Raw genomic sequence first — 22,680 nt, forward strand, 5'->3', positions numbered from 1 at the left:
AAATTTATCGCTTTCTGCAATTTCCAGAGGCTTTGGGTTGAAGTGCTCCTCCAACTTCTTCACAATGTCATTGAATGACACGTCTTTTGCCTTTATGGGCGCAAGGAGATTCACGAGTGTGCCGTACACTTCAGGACCGATCTCCGTAAGCAGAATCGCTTTCATGCGTTCGCAAACGGCCTTATTTGTTTCAGTCAGTATCTCTCCTTCACCACTAAACTCCATTATGTGTTTGCCGTGAAAAACATGTTCGCTGTCTCCATATAGAAGCTGAACGGCTCTCTACTCTTGTCAAAATTGCCAAGGTTTCCGATGTAGCCCGGGGACGCTGCCATCGTGTTGTTCTCTTTTTTTGTTTAAAGTCCCTTCCAAAACCTCGATTTCCCTGTCTGTTCTGGTGTAACAATTCACCTAAAACCTAGCTGTACAAAGGCTATTCAGCTTGAGGAACTCGACAAAAAAAAGCTTGCCAAGATCACGAGAGAGAGATTTATTACCCAACATTTCCCTGCTTATATGGAACACCAACTCATTAACATGTGCATGAATATGTATGAATACATTACATATGGCTTTCAAGTTTGTTGTTGTGTTTCACTCCCAGCTGGCATTTAGATCACATGTGCATGACATCGCTTAAGAATACTTATTTCATTGTAATCCTCAATTTTGCCCTTGTCTCAGTTAATTTGATGCTAAGCTCCACCTGTGAGTTTTATCACTTGCAGAAATGACTATAGCAAAATGTCCCAAGATGTTCTCCCTCGGTCCTATCTATAAATATGAGATCACCACCTACACCATAATCCATGATACTTTGGTTTAGTAGCATTTATTATATGAACTCTGTCCATCTGAAATCAACAAGAAAAATGAAACAAAATGTGTAGGAATTGCAGATGCTGGTTAACACCAAAGATAGATGCAAAACACTAGAGTAACACTGCGGGTCAGGCAGCATCTCTGGAGAAACCTCGGTGATGTTTCAGGCAAAACCCTTCTTAGGTCTCGGAGATCTTTGTTATGGGTATGTTTCTATGGTTATCTTTGTCTGGATAAGGATCGAGAGGAGGGTGAGGCCAGATAGAGCAACACAAGCTACTGGAGGAGTGAGGGCAGGAGGCTGAGTAAGCTATCTTCCCTACAACGTCCAGGAATTTCTTTCTGCTCTGCTAGCCCTCCACCTAGACTCTTGTTGCTGCTTCAGAAAGTCCACCAAAATGTCCCCTTCATGGCTGATGCTTCTGCGGCTGGCTTCAGGCTGCAAAATCAATGTATTCAGTGGAACTGGTTTTAAGGAGCACATATGTTCTGCTTAATGAATATTGCATTTAATCACCATTTGAGTGCAAAACCTGCAGGTATCTCATTTGCCAATTCCTGACCAGTTCAAATTATGGCAATCAACTGTTGGAATCCAGACTTTGTAACAGGATTTTCATAGCACAAGAGGTATATCTTAGCACAACACCTTTTGACAAAAATAAAAACATATGAATGGGAACAATGGTTTGAATATTGCTTTCCTACCAGCTTTCCTACCATTTCTAACTATACTGCTAGTTGCTGGAGCTGAACAGATCTATGCTGTTAAATGTTATCGGAGAAGAAGAAAACCTTTTTTTTACCCATGCATTACGGTGTCAGAAGTAGAACTCAATGTTACGGAGCTGCAAAAATAGAATGAGGCTTGGCAGTAATGGAGAGACTTTCACATGTCTCATTAAGAACACCTCTAGAGACTTTCCCTTTTAGTAGTTTAGTAGACATAGTGAGCTCTCAGTTGCTAATTTTTCTGTATCTTACTATGTTAGTTCTCCCAAAGATTGCAAGGTCAGGACTTGAAGTAAATGGATTTTCCCAAAGGTGCATTTAATGGAGAGACTTAATTAATTATCTGTGTGTTTGGATTACTTTCATTCTTTAATTGACCTGAAACATTGGGAACAAAAGACTTAGGATGTTGATTTACTGAGAGGAAAGCAGAGTGACTTACTGCTTTGGTTATTGCATTTGGCTTGTACTGTGTAACAAATTGTGGGGAAATACTCTGAGTACCATTAATGTAGGGAATGTTAATAATCCATTTGTGTGTTTTATTTGTCGTTTTAAAAACTTCATCTAATTATCGTCCAGGCAAATGTGAAAGAGGGAAGTAGGCATTGTTCAGACAAGTCCATTGGTTAGGCTGAAACAATAGACACAATGGAGTCCACTCACAAAATCCTGTTTTGAATTACACTTCACCCTGCTATTTTAATTTTTTCTCAAATACCAAGATTTATTTCTTCCAACTCCCTCATTATATTTCAGCTATCCTGTGGATATTATCTTGGAAGTAGAATCTCCAACTGCTGGTCAGAAGAAACCTGCACCCATAGCAAGGTCTAAGGTTGGAGTTGATGACAGGCCCCAGAGTACAAGTTCACAAACGATTTCCACTGCAAAGGACAGCTAAATACTTCATGCGAGTTGCAGAAGACGGCTGAATGATATTTTCAATGAAATGTTTGGTGCCATTGGATGTTTACCAAAAATCCTGCATCCCAGACCATGAGTGACCTAGCTACATTCTTGGTCAGACTGTGTTTTAGATGATCAATGCTTCAGTTTTCATGCAGCATGAGCAGAAGACACCTAATATCACAGTCTCCCAGAGTTCAGATTCTGCCATACAAACCTCTGCCATGTTACATTAATTTTGTTACAGCTTGCAGGGGGTTATTGTAATTATAGATTGTTCCAATCTGATTTCTATGATTTCTAATAGATTACTAGGATTACTGAAGGACTGTATGTCGGGAGCTACAGGTGACCGCAAAGAGTCTGACCCTGATGTTTATTTGGGATGTCAAAATCTGCCATTGTATACCTGCCATTTTGCAATGATTTCATGCTTGCTGCCAGCCAGCCAGTGTAGATTGCTTCTAACTTGGTGAGAGCACCATAAGATCAGAGCTGCTTCAAGATCATCTGCATTTATCTCAATTGAACTTTGCAGCCATAGATAGCACCAGAATTGGGAATGAGATACAGAAGATATACACTAGAGCAATGCATACGCTAATCACTTTGTTTCAATGGAACATTTTGTTTGGAATGTTTTATTTTGGGTTAACATCAGCTTTTCAATCAAGACAATACAACATTGGTGCAGTCAACAGCAATAAATGGTGATAATTAGTCTGAAGAAGGGTCTCGATCCAAAACGTCACCCATTCCTCCTCTGCAGTGATCCTGCCTGTCCTGCTGAGTTATTCCAGCATTTTCTGTCTATCTTTGTGATATTGATCTAAATGGGGAGAGATTGCAAATGAGGTCAATGGAAACTAGGTATTTTCATGCATGAATTGCAAAGTGATAGCAGACACTTCCAACAAGTGGTTAAGAAGCCAAATGATGTAGAGTAAAGGGCCTGTCCCACTTGGGCGTCATTTGCGCGTCATTTACGCGACATCATTTACGCGGCATGACACACGACGCGCATGTGATGCGTGCATGGTGCACATTACGCGCGCATGGTGTGGGGCGACGTAGGCAGTGATGCGCGGTTGTGCGCAGTGCCCAGGATTTTGGGATGTACAAAATCTTCGCGCACCATCTGCATGACGCGCAAATGACGCCCAAGTGGGACAGGCCCTTCACTTTCCTTGTGTTAAACATTATGGAAACAAGCCATTTCATTCAACTCATCCATGCTGATCAAGATGTTTACCTGTGCTAGTCCCATTTTTCTGCATTTGGCCTATATCCCTCTAAACCTTTCCATTCCATGTACCTCACTAATCATTTGCATGTTGTAATTATACCCGTATCTAACATTTCCTCTGGCAGTTCACAGCCACCTCCCTCTGTGTGGAAAAACTTGATCCCTCAGGTCTCATTTAAACCTTTGCCTTCTCATCTTAAACTATGCACTCTAGTTTTGGCCTTCTCTAACCGATGAAAGGATTATGATAATCCACCTTATCTGAGATTTGAGAAGGAGAAGGTTAAATCGAAGGAGAAGGAGCAATTTGAGAAGGAGAAGGTTAAATCGGAAGTGTCAGTGATGCAGTTGAACAAAGGGGACTATGAAGGCATGAAAGGGGAGCTGGTCAAGGTAGACTGGAAAGGGATCTTAGCAGGAATGATGGTGGAACAGCAATGGCAGGTTTTCTAGGCATAATCCGGAAGACGCTGGATCATTTAATTCCAAAAATGAAGAAAGGTTCTAAGGGAAGTAGGAGGCAACTGTGGCTGACAAGAGAAGTTAGGGATAGAATAAAACTAAAATAAAAGATGTATAACACAGCAAAGTGTAGCCGGAAGCCAAAGGATTGGGAAACTTTCATAGGACAACAGAAGGAAACAAAACGGACAATACGGGCTGAAAAGATGAAGTACGAGGGGAACTTGGCCAGGAATATAAAGAAGGACAGTAAAAGCTTATTTTGATATGTTTAAGGGGAAAAGAATAGCAAAGTCAAATGTGGGTCCCTTGAAGGCAGACACGGGTGAAATTATTATGGGGAACAAGGAAATGGCAGAAGAGTTGAACAGGTACTTCGGATCTGTCTTCACTCAGGAAGACACAAACAATCTCCCAGAAGTACTGGAGGACAGAGGATCTAAGGGGGTAGAGGAACTGAAATAAATTTTCATTAGGCGAGAAATAGTATTGGGTATGCTAATGGGATTGAAGGATGATAAATCCCCTGGACCTGATGGTCTGCATCCCAGGGTCCTCAGGGTGGCGGCTCTAGAAATAGTGGACGCATTGGTGATCATTTTCCAATGTTCAATAGATTCAGCATCAGTTCCTGTGGACTGGGGGTTAGCTAATGTTATCCCACCGTTCAGGAAAGGAGCGAGAGAGAAAACGAGAAATTACAGACCAGTTAGCCTGACTTCGGTAGTGGGAAAGATGCTGGAGTCAATTATTAAAGAGGTAATAATGGGGCATTAGGATAGCAGTAAAAGGATTAGTCCAAGTCAGCATGAATTTATGAAAGGAAAATCATGCTTGACTAATCATTTGGAATTTTATGAGGATGTGACAAGTAAAATGGATGAAGGGAAGCCGGTGGATGTAGTGTATCTAGACTTTCAAAAAGCTTTTGATAAGGTCCCGCACTGGAGACTGGTGACTAAAATTAGAGCACATGGTATTGGGAGTCGGGTGTTGACATGGATAGAAAATTGGTTGGCAGACCAGAAGCAAAGTGTAGGAGTGAACGGGTCCTTTTCAGAATGGCAGGCAGGGGAGAGTGGAGTGTCACAAGGCTCGGTGTTGGGGCCACAACTGTTTAATATATGTATTAATGATTAGAGATATGAGATATGCCATTTATTGTCACTATACATGTACAGTGAAACTGAAAGCTGCTCGTACTCAGTGCATACATACAATTTAGCACAACAAAGAAAAGAAACAGAAAAAAAACAAAAAGCAGAAGGGAGATGGGGGGGGGGGACATATATACATATATCATATATACATATATACAGATGGAAGTCCGTGTTGGGCGGTGTAGTCAGTGCATGTGTGAATTTGAATTTATGGTAGATATAATTCTCGGAAAGCAACTATTCCTGAGTCTGTTTGTCCTGGATTTGATGCACCTATAGCGCCTTCCAGAGGGCAGCAGGTCGAACAGTCCAAACGCAGGATGGGAGCTGTCTTTGATGATCTTCTTTGCCCTGCTAAGGCAGCGGGAGGTGTAGATGTCCATCAGGGAGGGGAGAGGGCAGCCAATGATCCTCTGCGCTGTCCTGGTTACCCTCTGAAGCCTCTCCCTGTCTGCCATGGTGCAGCTGCCATACCATGCTGTAATGCAGTATGTCAGCAGGCTCTCGATGGACGAGCGGTAGAAGGTCAGCAGCAGGTTAGAGTCCAGGTTGTGCTTCCTGAGGACCCTCAGGAAGTGCAGCCGCTGCTGAGCCTTCTTGATGACCGCTGTCGTGTTGTCCGTCCAGGAGATGTCGGCAGCGATGTGGACACCGAGAAACCGGAAGGTGTTGACCCTCTCCACACACTCGCCGTTGATGTGTAGGGGGGCTAAGTCGGTGCTGTGCCTCCTGAAGTCGACAATGAGCTCTTTTGTTTTCCTGGTGTTCAGAGCCAGATTGTTTTCTGAGCACCAGGTTGTCAACTTCAGGACTTCCTCTCTGTAGGCTGCCTCGTCTCCCTTCGAAATAAGTCCGACCACAGTAGTGTCGTCAGCAAATTTGACGATGCGGTTGTTGTTGAGGGCCGGTCTACAGTCGTAGGTGTAGAGACAGTATAAGAGGGGGCTTAGCACACAGCCCTGTGGGGAACCGGTACTCAACCTGCGAGTGGAGGAGAGGTGGGGGCCGAGTCTCACAGTCTGGGGCCGGTTGGTGAGGAAATCCTTTATCCAGGCACATGTGACAGTGGGGAGGCCGAGAGTGACCAGTTTACCAATGAGAGGAAGAGGGAGAGGAAGAGGGAATTAGGAGCAACACTAGCAAGTTTGTGGATGGCACAAAGCTGAGTGGCAGTGTGACCTGTGAAGAGGATGTTAGGAGGTTGCAAGGTGACCTGGACAGGTTGAGTGAGTGGGCAGATGCATGGCAGATGCAGTATAATATAGATAAATATGAGGTTATCCACTTTGGCAGCAAAAACAAGGGGGCAGATTATTATCTTAATGGGGTTAGGTTAGGTAAGGGGGAGGTACAGCGAGACCTGGGTGTTCTTGTACACCAGTTACTGAAAGTTGGTGTGCAGGTACAGCAGGCAGTTAAGAAAGCTAATGGAATGTTGGCCTTCATAACAAGAGGATTTCAGTATAGGAGTAAAGAGGTTCTTCTGCAGTTGTATAGGGCTCTGGTAAGACCACATCTGGAGTATCGTGTACAGTTTTGGTCTCCTAATTTGAGGAAGGAGATTGTTGTGATTGAAGCAGTGCAGCGTAGGTTCACGAGATTGATCCCTGGGATGGCGGGACTGTCACATGAGGAAAGATTGAAAAGACTAGGCTTTTATTCACTGGAGTTTAGAAGGATGAGGGGACGTCTTATAGAAACATATAAAATTATAAAAGGACTGGACAAGCTAGATGCAGGAAAATGTTCCCAATGTTGGGCGAGTCCAGAACCAGGGGCCACAGTCTTAGAATAAAGGGGAGGCCATTTAAGACTGAGGTGAGAAAAATCTTTTTCACCCAGAGAGTTGTTAATTTATAGAATACACTGCCACAGAGGGCAGTGGAGGCCAAATCACTGGATAGATTTAAGAGAGAGTTAGATAGAGCTCTAGGGGCTGGTGGAATCAAGGGATATGGGGAGTTATTGATTGGGGTCGATCAGCCATCATCACAATGAATGGCGGTGCTGGCTCGAAGGGCCGAATGACCTCCTCCTGCACCTTTTTTCTATGTTTCTATCTATACCCCGTATTAATTTATAAATCCCAATAAGGTCACCCTCCAATTTCCATTGCTCCAGGGATAACTGTCCCAGCCTATTCCATTTCTCCTAATATCTCATGCTCGTCAGTGCCAACATCCACCTGTCTGGTGAACACAAAGGTGCTACATGCCACCTTCACCATTCTGCCAAACTGTGTTGTCACTTTCGGGGAAATAGGCACATGTAGGGGTTTGTTCCCGATGTTGGGGAAGTCCAGAACAAGTGGTCACAGTTTAAGGATAAAGGGGAAATCTTTTAGGACTGAGATGAGATGAGAAAAGATGAGTGAGATGAGAAAAACATTTTTTACACAGAGAGTGGTGAATCTCTGGAATTCTCTGCCACATAATGTAGTTGAGGCCAGTTCATTGGCTATATTTAAATGGGAGTTAGATGTGGTCCTTGTGGCTAAAGGGATCAGGGGGTATGAAGAGAAAGCAGGTACGGGATACTGAGTTGGATGATCAGCCATGATCATGTTGAATGGTGGTGCAGGCTCGAAGGGCCGAATGGCCTATGCTTGCACCTATTTTCTATGTTTCTATATACTTCTTGATGCCTCTGTTGTTCAGCAGTCCATAGGCCCTGCATCACTGTGTGTGGACTGTCTTGTTTTAACTTCTCACTTCACACTTGTGTAAGTTAAGTTCCATGTGCCATTCTGTTGCCCACTTTTGCTGTGGCTCTAGACCCTGTTGTAATGTAAAACAACCGTCTTTACTGATTGCTGTTTGGTGTTATCAGTAACATTATTAATCATGCTGCCTACATTTGCATCCAAATTGTTAATATAGATGATACACAGATATATCAGCCTTTATTAAGAAGGGGATCTTATGAATAGGAAGGATTTGTTGCAGATGTAGTGTTTTGGTGAGGCCACACCTGGAATAATACACAGAGTTTTGGTCCCTTTATCTAAAAAAATATATAGTAACATCGGAGGCAATCCAAAGGAGATTCACCAGGCTAATTCCTGGGATGAGGGGATTGTCCTTTGATAATAAATGTCCTTTGTCCTTTGTCCATTGTCCTTATCCCATCAAGATGGTTTAGTTCTGAATTCTTCGCATTGAGAAGAATGTGGAATGATCTTATTCAAATATATAAAATCCTAAGGGGGACTAACAGGGTAGATGTTGAATTGTGTCCTCTAGTGGGAGAGTCATAAACAAAGCGACAGAGCTGTGAAATAAAGGGCTGGTCCTTTAAAACTGTGGTGCATAGAGATTTATTCTCTCAGAGGTTAGGGAATTCCTGGACTCCTCTGTCGGCAAGAAGAGTAGAGGCCAGATCATTAGATATATTTAAGGTGGCAATGGATAAAAGGTCGAGAAATTGAAGGTTATGGGGAACCAGCACAAAAGGAGATCAGCCATGATTATATTGAATGGTGGGCAGGGCTAAAGGGGCCAATTGACCTACTTCTACTCTCTTGTGTTCCTATGACAGCATGGAGAAGTCGACTTGCTTTACAAATTTGCAACCTTGCTCAACTTGGCTTTCAATGGCAAGATGGAATGAAATGAAATGAATTAGTTATTTTAGAACCTTCGATTTGTGGAATGGCAAACCAAAAGATGTTATAAAAATCATCAGCTCCATTGAATAACAAGGGTAGATTAATAGATTCTGTTGTCGGAGATGGTTATTGCCTGACATTTTTTTAATTGTTAATTCATCGAATCAGGAATAACTTGAGTCATATTATACAGAGCCTGTGTAATATACAGAGCCTGTATAATATAGGTCAAGCTGCTGGAAGTAGTAGGAGGAACACCGAAGTTGAGGCTGATGTCTGTTGACTGCGACAGCCAAAACGGAAACTTCAAAGCTTGTCAAGGACTACATTGTCTCTGGCTGAAGATGTTACTTTTCTGATGGGAGCAACTCAAATGAGCAGATCACAGACACTACAGAGTTTCACCACCCCCTGTAGCAACATTGCACCTACTTTTAATTGTGCAGGCTGTTACGCTAGCAATTCATTATTTAAAGTTGATACAGGCAATGCAATAGGACAGCTTGCACTGATAGCAGACAGCACCATCTGTAATTTACAAGCACACATTGGATCTTGCATTGGAACACATGTTTGCATCTGTCCTTTATTTGTGAATGCATCCATAAACATGTTTGCAAATGAAGACTCTACCTTATAACATAATAAGCAAGGAGTAGGCCATTCAGCCCCTCATGCCTACTCCACTATTCACTATGATTATGGTTGATCTTTCTATCTCCGAGCCACCGGACATGCTCATATAAAACATACAACATTGACGATCATAGAACTGGAACGTGCCCTTCAGTCTACAATGTTTGCACCAAACATGATAACAATTAAACTGAACTCACCTGTCTGTACATGCTACATATCACTCCATTTTTTGCACTTCTAAGCCTTTTAAACGCCACAATCGCATCAGCGTCCACCACCACCCTGGCAATGGGTTCCGGACCCCCAGCATTGCCCTGTACATCTCCATTAAACATTTCCCCTCTCACCTTATAGCTATCCTCTCTAGTGTTTGACGTTTCCACCCTGGAAAAAAAGATTTTGACTGTCCAATCTGTCTATGCCTCTCATAATTTTATATATTTTAATTTTTTTACTCCCTAAATACCCAAAGATTCTGGGTGATTAAATCTCATTGCAACCCATCTTTGAATGGCTAACCCTTGTTTTTCACATTTCAACAAAGAAAGCCACCCATGGATCTCTCCTGTCAATCGCTCCTCTTGCTTCAATGAAATCATATATAATTCTTCCACATGTTAGAGAATTTAGGGTCAATCTTCTTAGTTTCTCCTCAAAGTAAATTGGAATAAATGTAGGAATCCTTCATTGTACCTTCCCTTGCTCATCTGTATGTTTCTTCTATAATAATTATATTCTTCCTAGAATAGAGGGATAAAACCTGAACACAATATTGCAGATGTGGTAATTTCAGAGTCCCATGTAATTTTAGTAAGGTATCCTTACTATTATACGCCAATCCTCTTGCAGTAAAGACCAACATAACATTGTCTCATTCCTAGTTGTGTGCATTGCCTGCACATTAACTTTCAGTGACTTGTGTACCAATGATTTTTCTGAGTTCTGACACATTGCCCATATCTATTTTCTAGTTACAATCACACAAGACTAATAGTTTTGTTAAAGGTGATTTCTCTTTCATGAGTCCATCTTCGTACTGCTCAATCATACTTTATTTTCCATGTGCCCAGTTGCCACAAGTTAATATTTTCTGTCCTAAACCTGCACTTCCCCCTTCAGCTTGGTGAGCTTAAGCTGCAGAGATATCTCTAGGCTGGGAAGAGCAGTGCAGCCAAACAAGAAAGGACAAGGCAGAAGCTTCCATCACATCCATCAGGAAATAGTGAGGGAGATCACAGCAACCCGGGACTCTGCCAACACATGTTCCTTATCACTAACAATGGTCCATACTCACCGTACTTACTGGGGCAGGCCCACAATATGGGGCATCCCCATCGCTTGCCGTGGCCCACCAAATAATATTATCACAGACAGTCTCTCTGCACAGATCCATGGTGAGATTGATTGCTGGATTCATAACAGGTTTTCAGCATTGCAGCAAGGAGGACAGTGGTTTGCACTAGTGTTTTTGCACAGCTGCACTCTTAGTCATGCATTACTCCATGTGTATGTATGGCTACTTTTAAGGGTGATTCCATTTACACACTCATTTCTGGAAGGTATCAGTTTATAATCCTCTTTGCTTTAATTCCATCCTTTTTATTTGTGGGAGGACTACAGTTCACATTGGGTTTTTCATGCAGTATTTCTATTGTAAACTATGTATTTAAATATTATCCATTGCTTATCTTCTGTCAAACCTTTTTAATATAGTTTCCAAATTTACTACATGCAAGTCATGTCTGAAACCTTTAGGTTATTTAAGTTAGATTTAAGACCCTGTTTTGGGATTAAATTAAATCAATTTTGATCTTAATGTAAAATTCCATAATACTGTGATCATCAAAAGGCCCCTTAACAACAAGATTATTAATTAATGTTTACTCATTCCACAATACCAAACCTAAAACAGCTTGTTTGTTTTGATTGTATAAAATGTATTGCACACTTCACATTAATTGAAAACGATTTAGGAAAATAGCAACATCAGAATTATTTAACGACTCATGTTTATGTTTCCACGTTAGATGCACATTAACACTTACAAATTTTCATTGACTGGAGTATCATAGTCTGAAACTAATGTTCTTAAATTTTTTTGGTTTAACAGTACTCGTGTGTCATTGACATGAATTAGCACACTGAGTGCAGCTGCTCCCTAACTTTTAACATTTTGCTGAGATGCAGAAGCTAGTGGTGAACCATTGAATAAATGCACAACTACTCTTGTGTCAGTGTTGCTGCTGCATCTTAAACATATGCTGGTGTGAAACTGGTACCTGTACACACTGTTTGTGATACAGTTCGCTGGAATAGCGTATTGTGCTTGCAGTCAGACAGATTTCAAGAATATGCATAAATATTGTTTATATTTGTTTTGAATGTAGTCCAGGAAGGCTTCAGAAGATGCCAGTTAAAATGACAGGATGATTTGATTGTGATGTTGTTGATGAAGTCTTGCAGTTCCAAAGGCGTCTTTATGCGTATGTACCAACATTGGGTTTTTTTTAGTAAGAAGACAAATTATTTTAAAGGCAAAAGACCAAGTTCTCAGGCGCTGGACAGATTTGATAAACAGTCATCATGGATGTTGAAGCAGAGAACTGTAGATGCTTGTTAATATATTAAAAAAAACACAAAGTGCTAGAGTAACTCAGTAGGTCAGGCAGCATCTCTGGAGAACATGGATAGGTGATGTTTCGGGTCGAGATCCTTCTTATTACTGAGTTACTCCAGCTCTTTGTGTCCTTTAGTCCACCATGGATTTTAGTCAATGCTAAATTACTAGAGAAAATAATTGAATAAGGATACTCTTGGTTTACCTCCCACATCATTGCCTAGGATTTTCATGCCACCTGGGTGAGCTTCAGCAGAACCCTTTTAGAATAACTTTGCCAGGATGTAGGTAGCTTCAAAAGCATCAAATAAACTCAACATTTCAAAATCTTTATTGATGCCCAACTCTCAATTCTGTCTTGAGTAGATGCTTGCACATCTTGTGAACAAAGTGATACTAACAACTTCACATGAGATTATATTTCACACAGCTGCTTAAATTCTTACCAATCATAAGTATCGATTCAGGTTTGCTGATTAAATCCATCGGTGTTCCTTGGCCTCTTCAACTTTAATTTATTTTCAAGTTTTATTTACCGCATCTATTCCTTCCATTCATTTTAGACATTTAGATCTGAACTCGTTGCATTTTTTGATTTTCCTAATCAAAACCAGTTTAGTTCTGAATCTCCCAGTTAATTGGACCTGAAATTTTCTCATTTATATCCTACCACTTGTATTACCTTCCCTGTTGGGCAGTTGTCATTTTGAAATGTTAAAGTGAGCAAAACTTAAAAGTACTACTTCAAAATTGACCTCACAAGTAACCTACTTAAAGTTAGAATGCACTATTTTGACTTCGAATTAAATGCAATAAAGATACAAATCAGCAGTTGATTAGTACTGCTAATGGTTTCAGTTAAATCTTGAATGGTAATAGCACAGGATGAAGTGATTTGGTCCCTTTGAGTCTTTGTTGGCTCTCTGCAAGAACAATGCATCTAGACTTACTCCCCTCTCTTTCTCCTGAGACCTGCATTTTTTTTCATCAATTCCTTTTTGAAAGCTATAATTAAATCTGTCTCCATCATCTGGTGAGGCAATGCAGCCCAGATGCTGATCACTTATGATAGTCAAAAATCCTAAATGAGTCTTTAAATCACAGACATTTTCCTTCCAGCTGTTCTGTTTAGTTCTCACCAGCATTTTTCTCCTTAAGCCTTTTGCAGATTCCTCATAATGTTCCTCATCCAGGATCTCCTCACAGGTTCTCATCACAGGAACTATTTTAGTATTTTAGTAAACCTTTGCTGTGACCTCAAGATCTATGACCAGAATTGTTTTATAAAGATTCATCCTAATGGCCATTTTTAAAACCGTGTTTCTGATGTATGAGTATCTGGATCTTGAATTATTTGGAAGTTTATAATATATGATTCTGTTTCATGACTAGTTGTAAGGCAGCAGTTCCAACATAGACATTAGTCTGCAAATATTCAGATATAAAGTCAATTGGACTGTGAGAACATTTTCCACATCTGAAGTCAATGCTGGTTCACCTATGGTTTAAATCATGCAACATTTTAATGTTGTAGTTTCTGAGTGACTTGCTAAACTATCTCGGAGGGCAATCAAGAACTGATGAGCACATTTGCTAGAACAGCCTTTAGGGCCTGTCCCACTTTCACAACCTAATTCGCAACCTTTTTTACTCGTGGACATTTTACATCAGGCTAGAAAAACGCCCCAGCCTGCTTGATGCCACGAGTACCTACGACTAGTATCACGACCTACCTACTACCTACCTACAACCTCCTACGACATTGTGACGACCATGCTGCGAGTATGAGTCATGGGTAAACTCGGCAGAGGTTGTGAATTAGGTTGTGAATGTGGGACAGGCCCTTTAGTCTTCAGACTTTCATATTAGTTAGAGAGAAAAATGCACACAGGATTTTTTAAGTATCTGTCCATTTGTTGTCTGAGTTGCCCGCTTCCTACATCCTTAAGATGTCTGATGACCAAACCCCAAAACATCTTAACACGCAGCTCTTGGCCTTGCCAAGAAATCCATAAACTAGTAATCCTTTCTACAAATATTTGGCCTGTCATGAAGCACTTTTGATTTCCCATGTGTTAGGATATGAGGACATTTACAAGAAGAGATTAGATGGGCTGAGGATACAAGTAACTGCAGACGCTGGAATTTTGAGCAAAATATGAAATACTTTCTCTTTAGTTTTAGTTTAGAGATATAGCATGGAAACAGGCCCTTCAGGCCATCAAGTCCACACCAACCATTGATCACCCATTAACTCTAGTTCTATGTTATCCCACTTTCACACCCACTCCCTAACACTAGGGGCAATATATATAGGCCAATTAACCTACAAACCCACACGTCTTTGGGACGTGAGTGGAGTACTCAGAGGACACCCTCGTGGTCAGCAGCTCTACCAGCTCCACTGTGTTGCCCTGCTTACTATCACGGTGTCAGGTTATTATCCTGACACCATGTTTGTTAGGTATTTATCTCCTTATACTCCATTTTGTTATTATTCGAGATTCGTAACTTGTAGTTGTGGTAAAGCAGGATTTGATCTCACAATCTTGAGTGTTGAAGGAGTATAAATCGGAGGCTGAGAACACATCCTTGTTGGGTACTGGTGATGAGAATGAATGTGGAGAATGTATTGTCACCTAACCTCACTGATTGTGGTCTATGGGTCAGAAAGCCGAAGACAATGACAGAGGGGAGTGTTGACTCTTAGGTCCAGGATGCTGGAGATGTTTTGGATGGGATTATGGTGTTTGTGGTAGAACCACAGTCAATAAATAGGAGTCTGAAGTAAGTTTCCTTGTAATCAATGTGTTCCAGAACTGAGTGTAGAGCCGGGGTGAATGCAAATGCTGAGGATCTATTGCAATGGTAGGCAAAATGCAGTGGATCACGGCTGTCTGGGAGGCAGATGTTAATATGTAACATCTGCAGTCTCTCAAAGCACTTCATGTTGGTAGAAATCAAAGCAACTGGATAGTGATCATGAAGACACACTATCTTGCCTTTCTTTGGCGTTGGGATGATACTGGTTGCTTTGTAGCGGGTGGGGACTTCAGAATAGTGTAGGGAGAAGTTAAAGTGTTCTGCAAATACTCTGACAGCTGGACTGTGCAGGTCCAGAAGACACAACCAGGGATTCCATACGCGTTCTGCGGATTCACTCAGGAAGGCCGATCTTTCATCTGCCACAGGCACACCCATTGTTATTACACCCGAGGCTAATGACTGGCGAGTTATAGGCATTGGGGAGCAGATTATTAGTATTTGCTGCTTGACAGCGTGATGATACCATATTCATCATCACTTTGATAAGTGAGAGCATATTAACTGAGTGGAAATTAGCCAAACTTAAATTATCTTGTTTTTTTATGGAAAGGAAATACCTGGGCAATTATCCATATTGTGTGCAGATAGCAGCATTGTAACTATGCTGGAACAGCTGCAAGCCTTCGCTGCTACTGAGTTCTTGGCTGGTTCCATAGGCTTTGTTCAATCTTGTGACTTCAGCTGTTTCTTAATGTCATATGGAGTGAAAATTGAATTGGCTGAAAATTGTCTCTCTAATGGTAAGTAAGTAAGTAAGTAAGTAAGTTTGTTTATTGGCCAAGTATTCACATACAAGGAATTTGCCTTGGTGCTCCACCCACAAGTAACAACATGACATACAGTGACTGTTACGAATGGCTCAGAAAACACTGAACATTAATAATAATAAAACATTAATGATAAAACACCATTGATCAAACATGTGAACCAACAAAATACCAGATCAAAGAGAGGCTACAGATTTTTGGCTGTTGAATAGAGCAACTACTCGTGGATAAAAACTGTTTTTATGCCTGGCTGTGGCAGCTTTGACAGTCCGGAGTCGCCTTCCAGAGGGAAGTGATTCAAAGAGATTGTGGCCAGGGTGAGAGGGGTCGGAGATGATCTTGCCCGCTCGCTTCCTGGCCCTTGCAGTGTACAGTTCATCAATGGAGGGAAGGTTGCAGCCAATAATCTTCTCTGCTGATCGGACGATTCGCTGCAGCCTCCAGGTGTCGTGCTTGGTGGCTGAGCCAAACCAGACCATGATGGAGAAGGTGAGAACAGACTCTACGATGGCCGTGTAGAATTGGACCATCATTGCCTGTGGCAGATTGTGCTTCCTCAGCTGCCGCAGGAAGTACATCCTCTGTTGTGCCTTTTTGACTGTGGAGTCGATGGTAGCCCCCCACTTAAGGTCTTTGGAGATGATGGTTCCCAGGAACTTAAAAGACTCCACAGATGTGACTGTGGTGTTGTTGATGGTGAGTGGCGTGAGTGGAGGGGGGGCTCTCCTAAAGTTAACAATCAATTCCACTGTCTTAAGAGCATTGAGCTCTAGGTTGTTGCTACAGCACCAGGACGCCAGCTGTGACACTTCCTGTCTGTAGGCAGATTCCACCCCATCCTGGATCAGTCCAATCAGGGTTGTGTCGTCCGCAAACTTGAGAAGCTTGACAGAGGTGTCTGTGGAGGTGCAGTTGTTGGTGTAGAGAGAGGAGAGGAGAGAGTACGCAGCCTTGCGGTGCTCCTATGCTGAGTGTTTGTTTGTCCGAGATGTGCTTTCCCAGCCTCACACGCTGCTTCCTGTCTGTCAGGAAGTTGGTCATCCACTGACAAAAGTGTTCAGGCACAGTCAACTCGGAAAGTTTGGAGTGTAGTAGCTCTGGCACAATGGTGTTGAATGCAGAGCTAAAATCAACAAACAGGATCCTCGCATAGATCCCCTGGCGGTCTAGGTGCTGTAGAATGAAGTGCAGGCCCCGGTAGACTGCATCATCCACAGATCTATTGGCCCAATATGCAAACTGCAGAGGGTCCAGCAGGGAGTTTGTGATATTTTTAGGGGGGGATTAGCAAATAAGAAAATATCCAGATTTGTATTGTGTTTTCAGTATGGAAAGGAGATTTATAGGTTTTCAGTCATTTAATGAAGTTGCTTTAACTACTGAGCACATTAGAGATAAATATGTTAATTGCTCATATTCTCACCCAGCTTTGTGAATTTTTGAAGACACAATAAGGGCCCTCCTCCACACTCACTCACAACTAGCAAGGAAAAGCTTGGATGTGCACATTAATGATCTATTGAAAGAGAGGTAATAATGAATGAAATGTGCACGAGTGCCCTTGTTTGCCTCACTAAATTATTGAGTATCTCTTTTCCTGCTAGTGATAACTCCATGGAAAATTGAATATTTCACAACAGAAACTCTCACATAAGCACTTAATACACTTAATTATTGTATTAACTGTTGATTGTATGTCTTTGCCATGAATTATTGCAGATGGCAAAGTGAAGGTGACAGGCCACAATTTGTTCTGTTGAGCATTTGCAAAGGATGTATGGCTATTCTTATGAAATCTGCTGCTTTTACAAACTTTCATTTCAATCTCTGAAGTTTGCAAATGTTTCAAGTGCCCTTGAGCATGATCTATTTGTTTTCTCTGTCATCTTTTGCATGAAAGCACTTTATTTTATTCAATAAATGTAGAAAACACGTTTGTTTTTTTCGGAGATAGACACAAAAAGCTGGAGTAACTCAACGGGACAGGCAGCATCTTTGGAGTGAAGCAATGGGTGACGTTTCGGATTCCTTCTCTCCAGAGATACTGCCTGTTCCGCCGAGTTACTCCAGATTTTTGTGTCTATCTTCGGTTTAAACCAGCATCTGTAGTTCCTTACTACACGTTTGTTTTTTTTCTCTCTGAGATAATTTTTTAAGTCCATTGGATGAGATGAAGAGCAGCTTACTTATTGGTTTACCATTAAGAATCTGGAATATTTCAGATCCTTAGAGATGCAACAATTTCCCTGCACTCTTGACGATACTAACTGCTAACTGCACCCCTATCTGCACTCAAGCCCTTTACAGCATCTTGAAAACTATCTTTTGTTAATTTTTCTGTTCAGTTGCATTGATAGCTTCAAGATGAAATTATTCACTTGATGCCTTACAAATGAAAAGCGTTAACTAAAATGGAATGCTAGCTGGCCACTTCTTTATCCCTGGCATTCAGTGCAAATGTTATGATCTAATGTATTATTTTACTTGAGAATAAATTTAACATGGTTGTGAGGCCTATGCAGCAATTTTTGTATCTTCAATGACAGGACGGGGCTGTATTTCCTGGTGCAAGCCACATTATATCCCTTTAGTCAAGAAATTAAGAGAGAACCTGAGACTTAAGAAATCTAAGCAAGGTGTCTATTGACCTTCTCAGGTACAAATAATATATTGGCTCACGAAGGCAAGAAGCTAAAGTTTTAAAGGTGAATTTTTCAGGAACCAATTTTGTTGTAGAAATTAAATATGTAAGCAGAGTAGATGAGACAAATTATATTACCAAATTTCAGGTCTAGCTTCTCATGTCACAAAATGTATATGGGATATGGGTCCGACAGAGAGTGGTGAATCTCTGGAACTCTCTGCCACAGAGGGTAGTTGAGGCCAGTTCATTGGCTATATTTAAGAGGTAGTTAGATGTGGCCCTTGTGGCTAAGGGGATCAGGGGGTATGGAGAGAAGGCAGGTACGGGATACTGAGTTGGATGATCAGCCATGATCATATTGAATGGCGGTGCAGGCTCGAAGGGCCGAATGGCCTACTCCTGCACCTAATTTCTATGTTTCTATGTTTCTATGACATGGGTAAATAGGACTAGCTTTGATGGGGCATCTTGGTTGGCATGGACAAATTGAGTCTAAGGGCCTGTTTCTATGCTATGTGACTCCGTGACTAAGGAGAGAGTGGGAGATGATGGGAGAAATGTTTGCACACTGGGGTGGGGGAATGGTGCGCACAGCAAAAATAGGGGGGGGGTATTACTTAAAATTGGGGAGTTCATTGTACCATAGGACTCTCCAATTTTAAGCAGTACCCTGACTCTCTTTCCCATGTGCCTCCCCAGCCTGATGTGCACACATTTTGACACAATCCCCCAGCTATCCTGCTCCCATTCTGCTCCAATCTGCTCAATTTCCGTATATTTGACCTCCTCTCCTTATTTGACACCCTTTTGTCTCCTTTTCACCTCTTGCGTTTGTCACTTACTCCACCCAAACACCCCTCATCTGTATCCACCTATCATTGACAAAACTCTTGACACAGCCCTGCCTCTCTTTTCCAGCCTTTCGAAGACAAATCTGCAATGGATTAGTTAAAATTCCAACTATTATTATACCTTCTAACACAGTCATTTCACTTAATAATTTAAACCATGTATTTGAATAGAAATGGCATAGGTTTTAAACTGAAAAATCAGAATAATCCTCTGGGAGGACTGATCTGTTTAACATGGTCAACAGAGAAGAATCATAATAATAAAATGAAACTGCCACGCATTCTGCCCTTTCAAACACTGCACACTTTTTTTAATTTGTGAGCGTAAAAAGGGCACGTTATACTCATAGTTCTTTAAAATTTCACTGGAATAATGGGCTCTTTTGAGGGAATGTCTGAAATTCCAGTGAAAAAGAAGTTAATTGTTTTTTAAAAAAAACATTAAACAAGACCGGAGGAGATAGTACAATTTAAAGATCCGTTATAATCAAATTCCTGGGTTGAGGTTTCATTTATTTTTAAAAATCCAAATTTTCTTTGTGGTTTGGAGGGGGGAGGTGAGTTTACCCGCCCCCCCCCCCCCCCCCCCCCCCACCATGACATGGTTATGGGCTCCAGGGAGTAATGCCACCCCCAACGTGAGGTTTAATTTCAAAAAAAAATTGCGGTTGTCATTGTAGGGGGTGGGGGGAAGTGGAATAGGGGAGAGGTTTAATTTACAAAAAAATCGAGTTTTTTCATTGTGGGGGTGGGATGGGGGAAGGTGAGTGTGCACGGCCCTCCCCCCCCCCCCCCCCCCCCCCCCCCCCCCCCCCCACGTGGGGACAATTGATTGGCTCTGGGGTGCGCCGACTGAGGTTAGGGGAAAGGAGAGGGAGGGAGAGATGAGGGAGGGAGTAGGGCCGTGGAGGAGGAGAAATGCTTTTTAAACATTGTGTTCAGTGGGTGAGTGAGATAAGGGAGAGGTGAGGAGTGGGGGAGCAGGGAGATAGATGTAGAGGACGGGGTAGGAAGGGGAGAGGGGTTATCGAGGGAGGGAGTGAATGAGGGCAGGGGAAAGGAGATGTAGAGAGAGGTGAGGGAGGGTGTGGAGGACGAAGAGAGGGGAGAGAAATGAGAGGTTGAAGGGGAGGGAGTGTTGGGGGATGAGAGAAATGAGCCGCACCTGCGCAGTTGGGGGTTATGGGTGAGTGGTGGAATATTGCGTTGGGCGAACGGGTTGAGTTCAGGAAACGGGTGAATGGTGGAAACAGGTTGCATGGGGGAACGGGTGAGTGGTGGAATATTGCATTGTGGGAACGGGGCCCAACGGGTCCCACGGTCTAGTTTCCATTAAAATTCTCATTGGATGCCTAATTTTCTTGCCATGAAATAACTAATTTTGTCTTCAATGTCTTCAGGGGAGCACCTGCAGATATGTGCACAAGGTTATACATGCTGCACTTCGGAAATGGAGGACAGGTTGAGCCAGCAGAGCAAACTGGAGTTTGAAAATATGGTGGAAGAAACAAGTCATTTTCTCCGCACAACATTTGTTTCCAGACATAAGAAGTTTGATGGTGAGTGCATTGATTTATTTTGACACCCTCTTTTGACACTCACATATGTTTTTCGTTGGACACGTGCACATTTTAGACATTATTTTCGTGTAAGAATCAGATGGAATTTGGAAATGTTTTTCAATCTAAGTTTCTTTGTTATCCCATACCACGACATAACTGTCAACAATAACTGTCAACAGGCATGAGATTATTTCAAGCTTTATTTAACTCATGGTCATGATGAGAGTAGACATTGCTCCTGGAAACCTGCTCTTCACAAAGTCGTTGCTTTCTATTGTGGTATAAATATACCTTTGTTGCAGACTCTGCACATTACAAAGGACATTAATGGTTGCTAGTGAATCGCCAAATGTTAATGCAATTGAGGAGGTAAGGCAAAGAAATGTCAAAATACTGTCTATGATTAACTCAATTTGCTTCTAAAATACATTGACTAAGATCATAACAGTATGTGAAACTATAAAATATGTGAATGGTGGAGCCCACTGTACATTAAATGTCTTGTGATTTGTATTCGCACTGAAATCAAGTTATGGATTAAGTGCTTAAAATCATACTGCAGCTGCATATAGAGTAGTAAGCGAGTATGCTTCTAAATGTGTATGATATATATGTATAGAACCTATAAGAATTACAAAACAAACACAGGCTTGTAATTATTTGTGCAAGTGAACATAGATTTCTAAGGTTGCTTAACCATCACTTGGAGCAAAGTCCCCCCCAAAAAAACTGAAACCAGTCTTAACGCACCTCAATAAATGTTATCTCTGTAGCAGAGCAATTGCTACAACTAGACCTATTAAATGTAATTTTCAGGAATACAAAATTGGATACGTAATGTTTAATGATAGACAAATTCTAGGGTTTTGATAATGCTTTAATGAGATGTACAACCACGTATGTGGGTCCATCTGAATATGGAGAACCTGCTTAACGTTCTGAAACAGATGTCCAAGCAAAACAGGAGCTTTCTTGCTGGTATGACGTAGCTGAAACAATTTTATTATTTTCTGAGAAACCTTACTTCATTTCCTTCAGTCTGGAGAGTGCAAATACATGGTTGTTCAAAGCTGGAAAATCCACACCATTTCCACAAACATTGCCATCTGTATATCAAGTTTTATTCATGAGCAGTGTTAATGTGGAGAACAGTTAATTTACAGGGACCACATATTGATAAATACCTAATAATTACAATTAGCTCACTCGTTACTAATTGACAACACTGCTTCTTTTCTGAAGTTAGAAAATCCATATAACATTTATTCAGAATTGTATGTTTTTGTATCTCTTATGAATCTCCAGGTGTTTTGTAATCTTCCTCATGCATTGATTTACGAAGTAACTAAAATATTAAAGGAGGAATTAAGGGAATGACAACTGGAATATTGCTTTAGAAGTCCTATCAGGCACAGCATGCTGGTAACCACAATAGCCAGCCAATATATCTTTCATTCTGGTATTCATGCTAAGCAAAATATCAACTTATATATAGGGAGCAGAACATGAGAAATGATAATATGCCAGTCAACAGAATCAAATGTCATAAGGCACCTACAATTGGCAGCCAATACTCGGATCTTCATCTCACTCCAGCAATCAAATAATTAACAAAAACCTATTTCAAATGATTTCATTGTTTCCTTTGTTCAAGACATTGGTGTACATTATATATTGTCCATTAAAATGACAGAATCCTGGATCTGATCTGATATTAAAATTACATTGTAACATAAACTCAAAGCCCTCATATATAAAATGGAACTGGCTTTGACAAAGAAGAGAAAGGACCAATAATATTTGATGTTGGCTTGCTAGATCTGATTTCAAAGGTTT

At 41.4% G+C, this 22,680-nt stretch overlaps 1 protein-coding gene across 1 annotated transcript in view; it reads left to right on the plus strand.

Annotated features, from left to right (window-relative positions):
- The window catches only part of LOC129698002 (glypican-6-like), a 738,013-nt gene that overhangs the window by 234,044 nt on the left and 481,289 nt on the right, over positions 1 to 22,680 (plus strand). Inside the window, exon 2 of the mRNA XM_055636811.1 lies at positions 20,683 to 20,841. Coding sequence (XP_055492786.1) covers positions 20,683 to 20,841 — 159 coding nt within the window. The remainder of the gene's footprint in view (positions 1 to 20,682; positions 20,842 to 22,680) is intronic.

This window comes from Leucoraja erinacea, chromosome 6, assembly GCF_028641065.1.
Source record: "Leucoraja erinacea ecotype New England chromosome 6, Leri_hhj_1, whole genome shotgun sequence".
NCBI lineage: Eukaryota > Metazoa > Chordata > Chondrichthyes > Rajiformes > Rajidae > Leucoraja > Leucoraja erinaceus.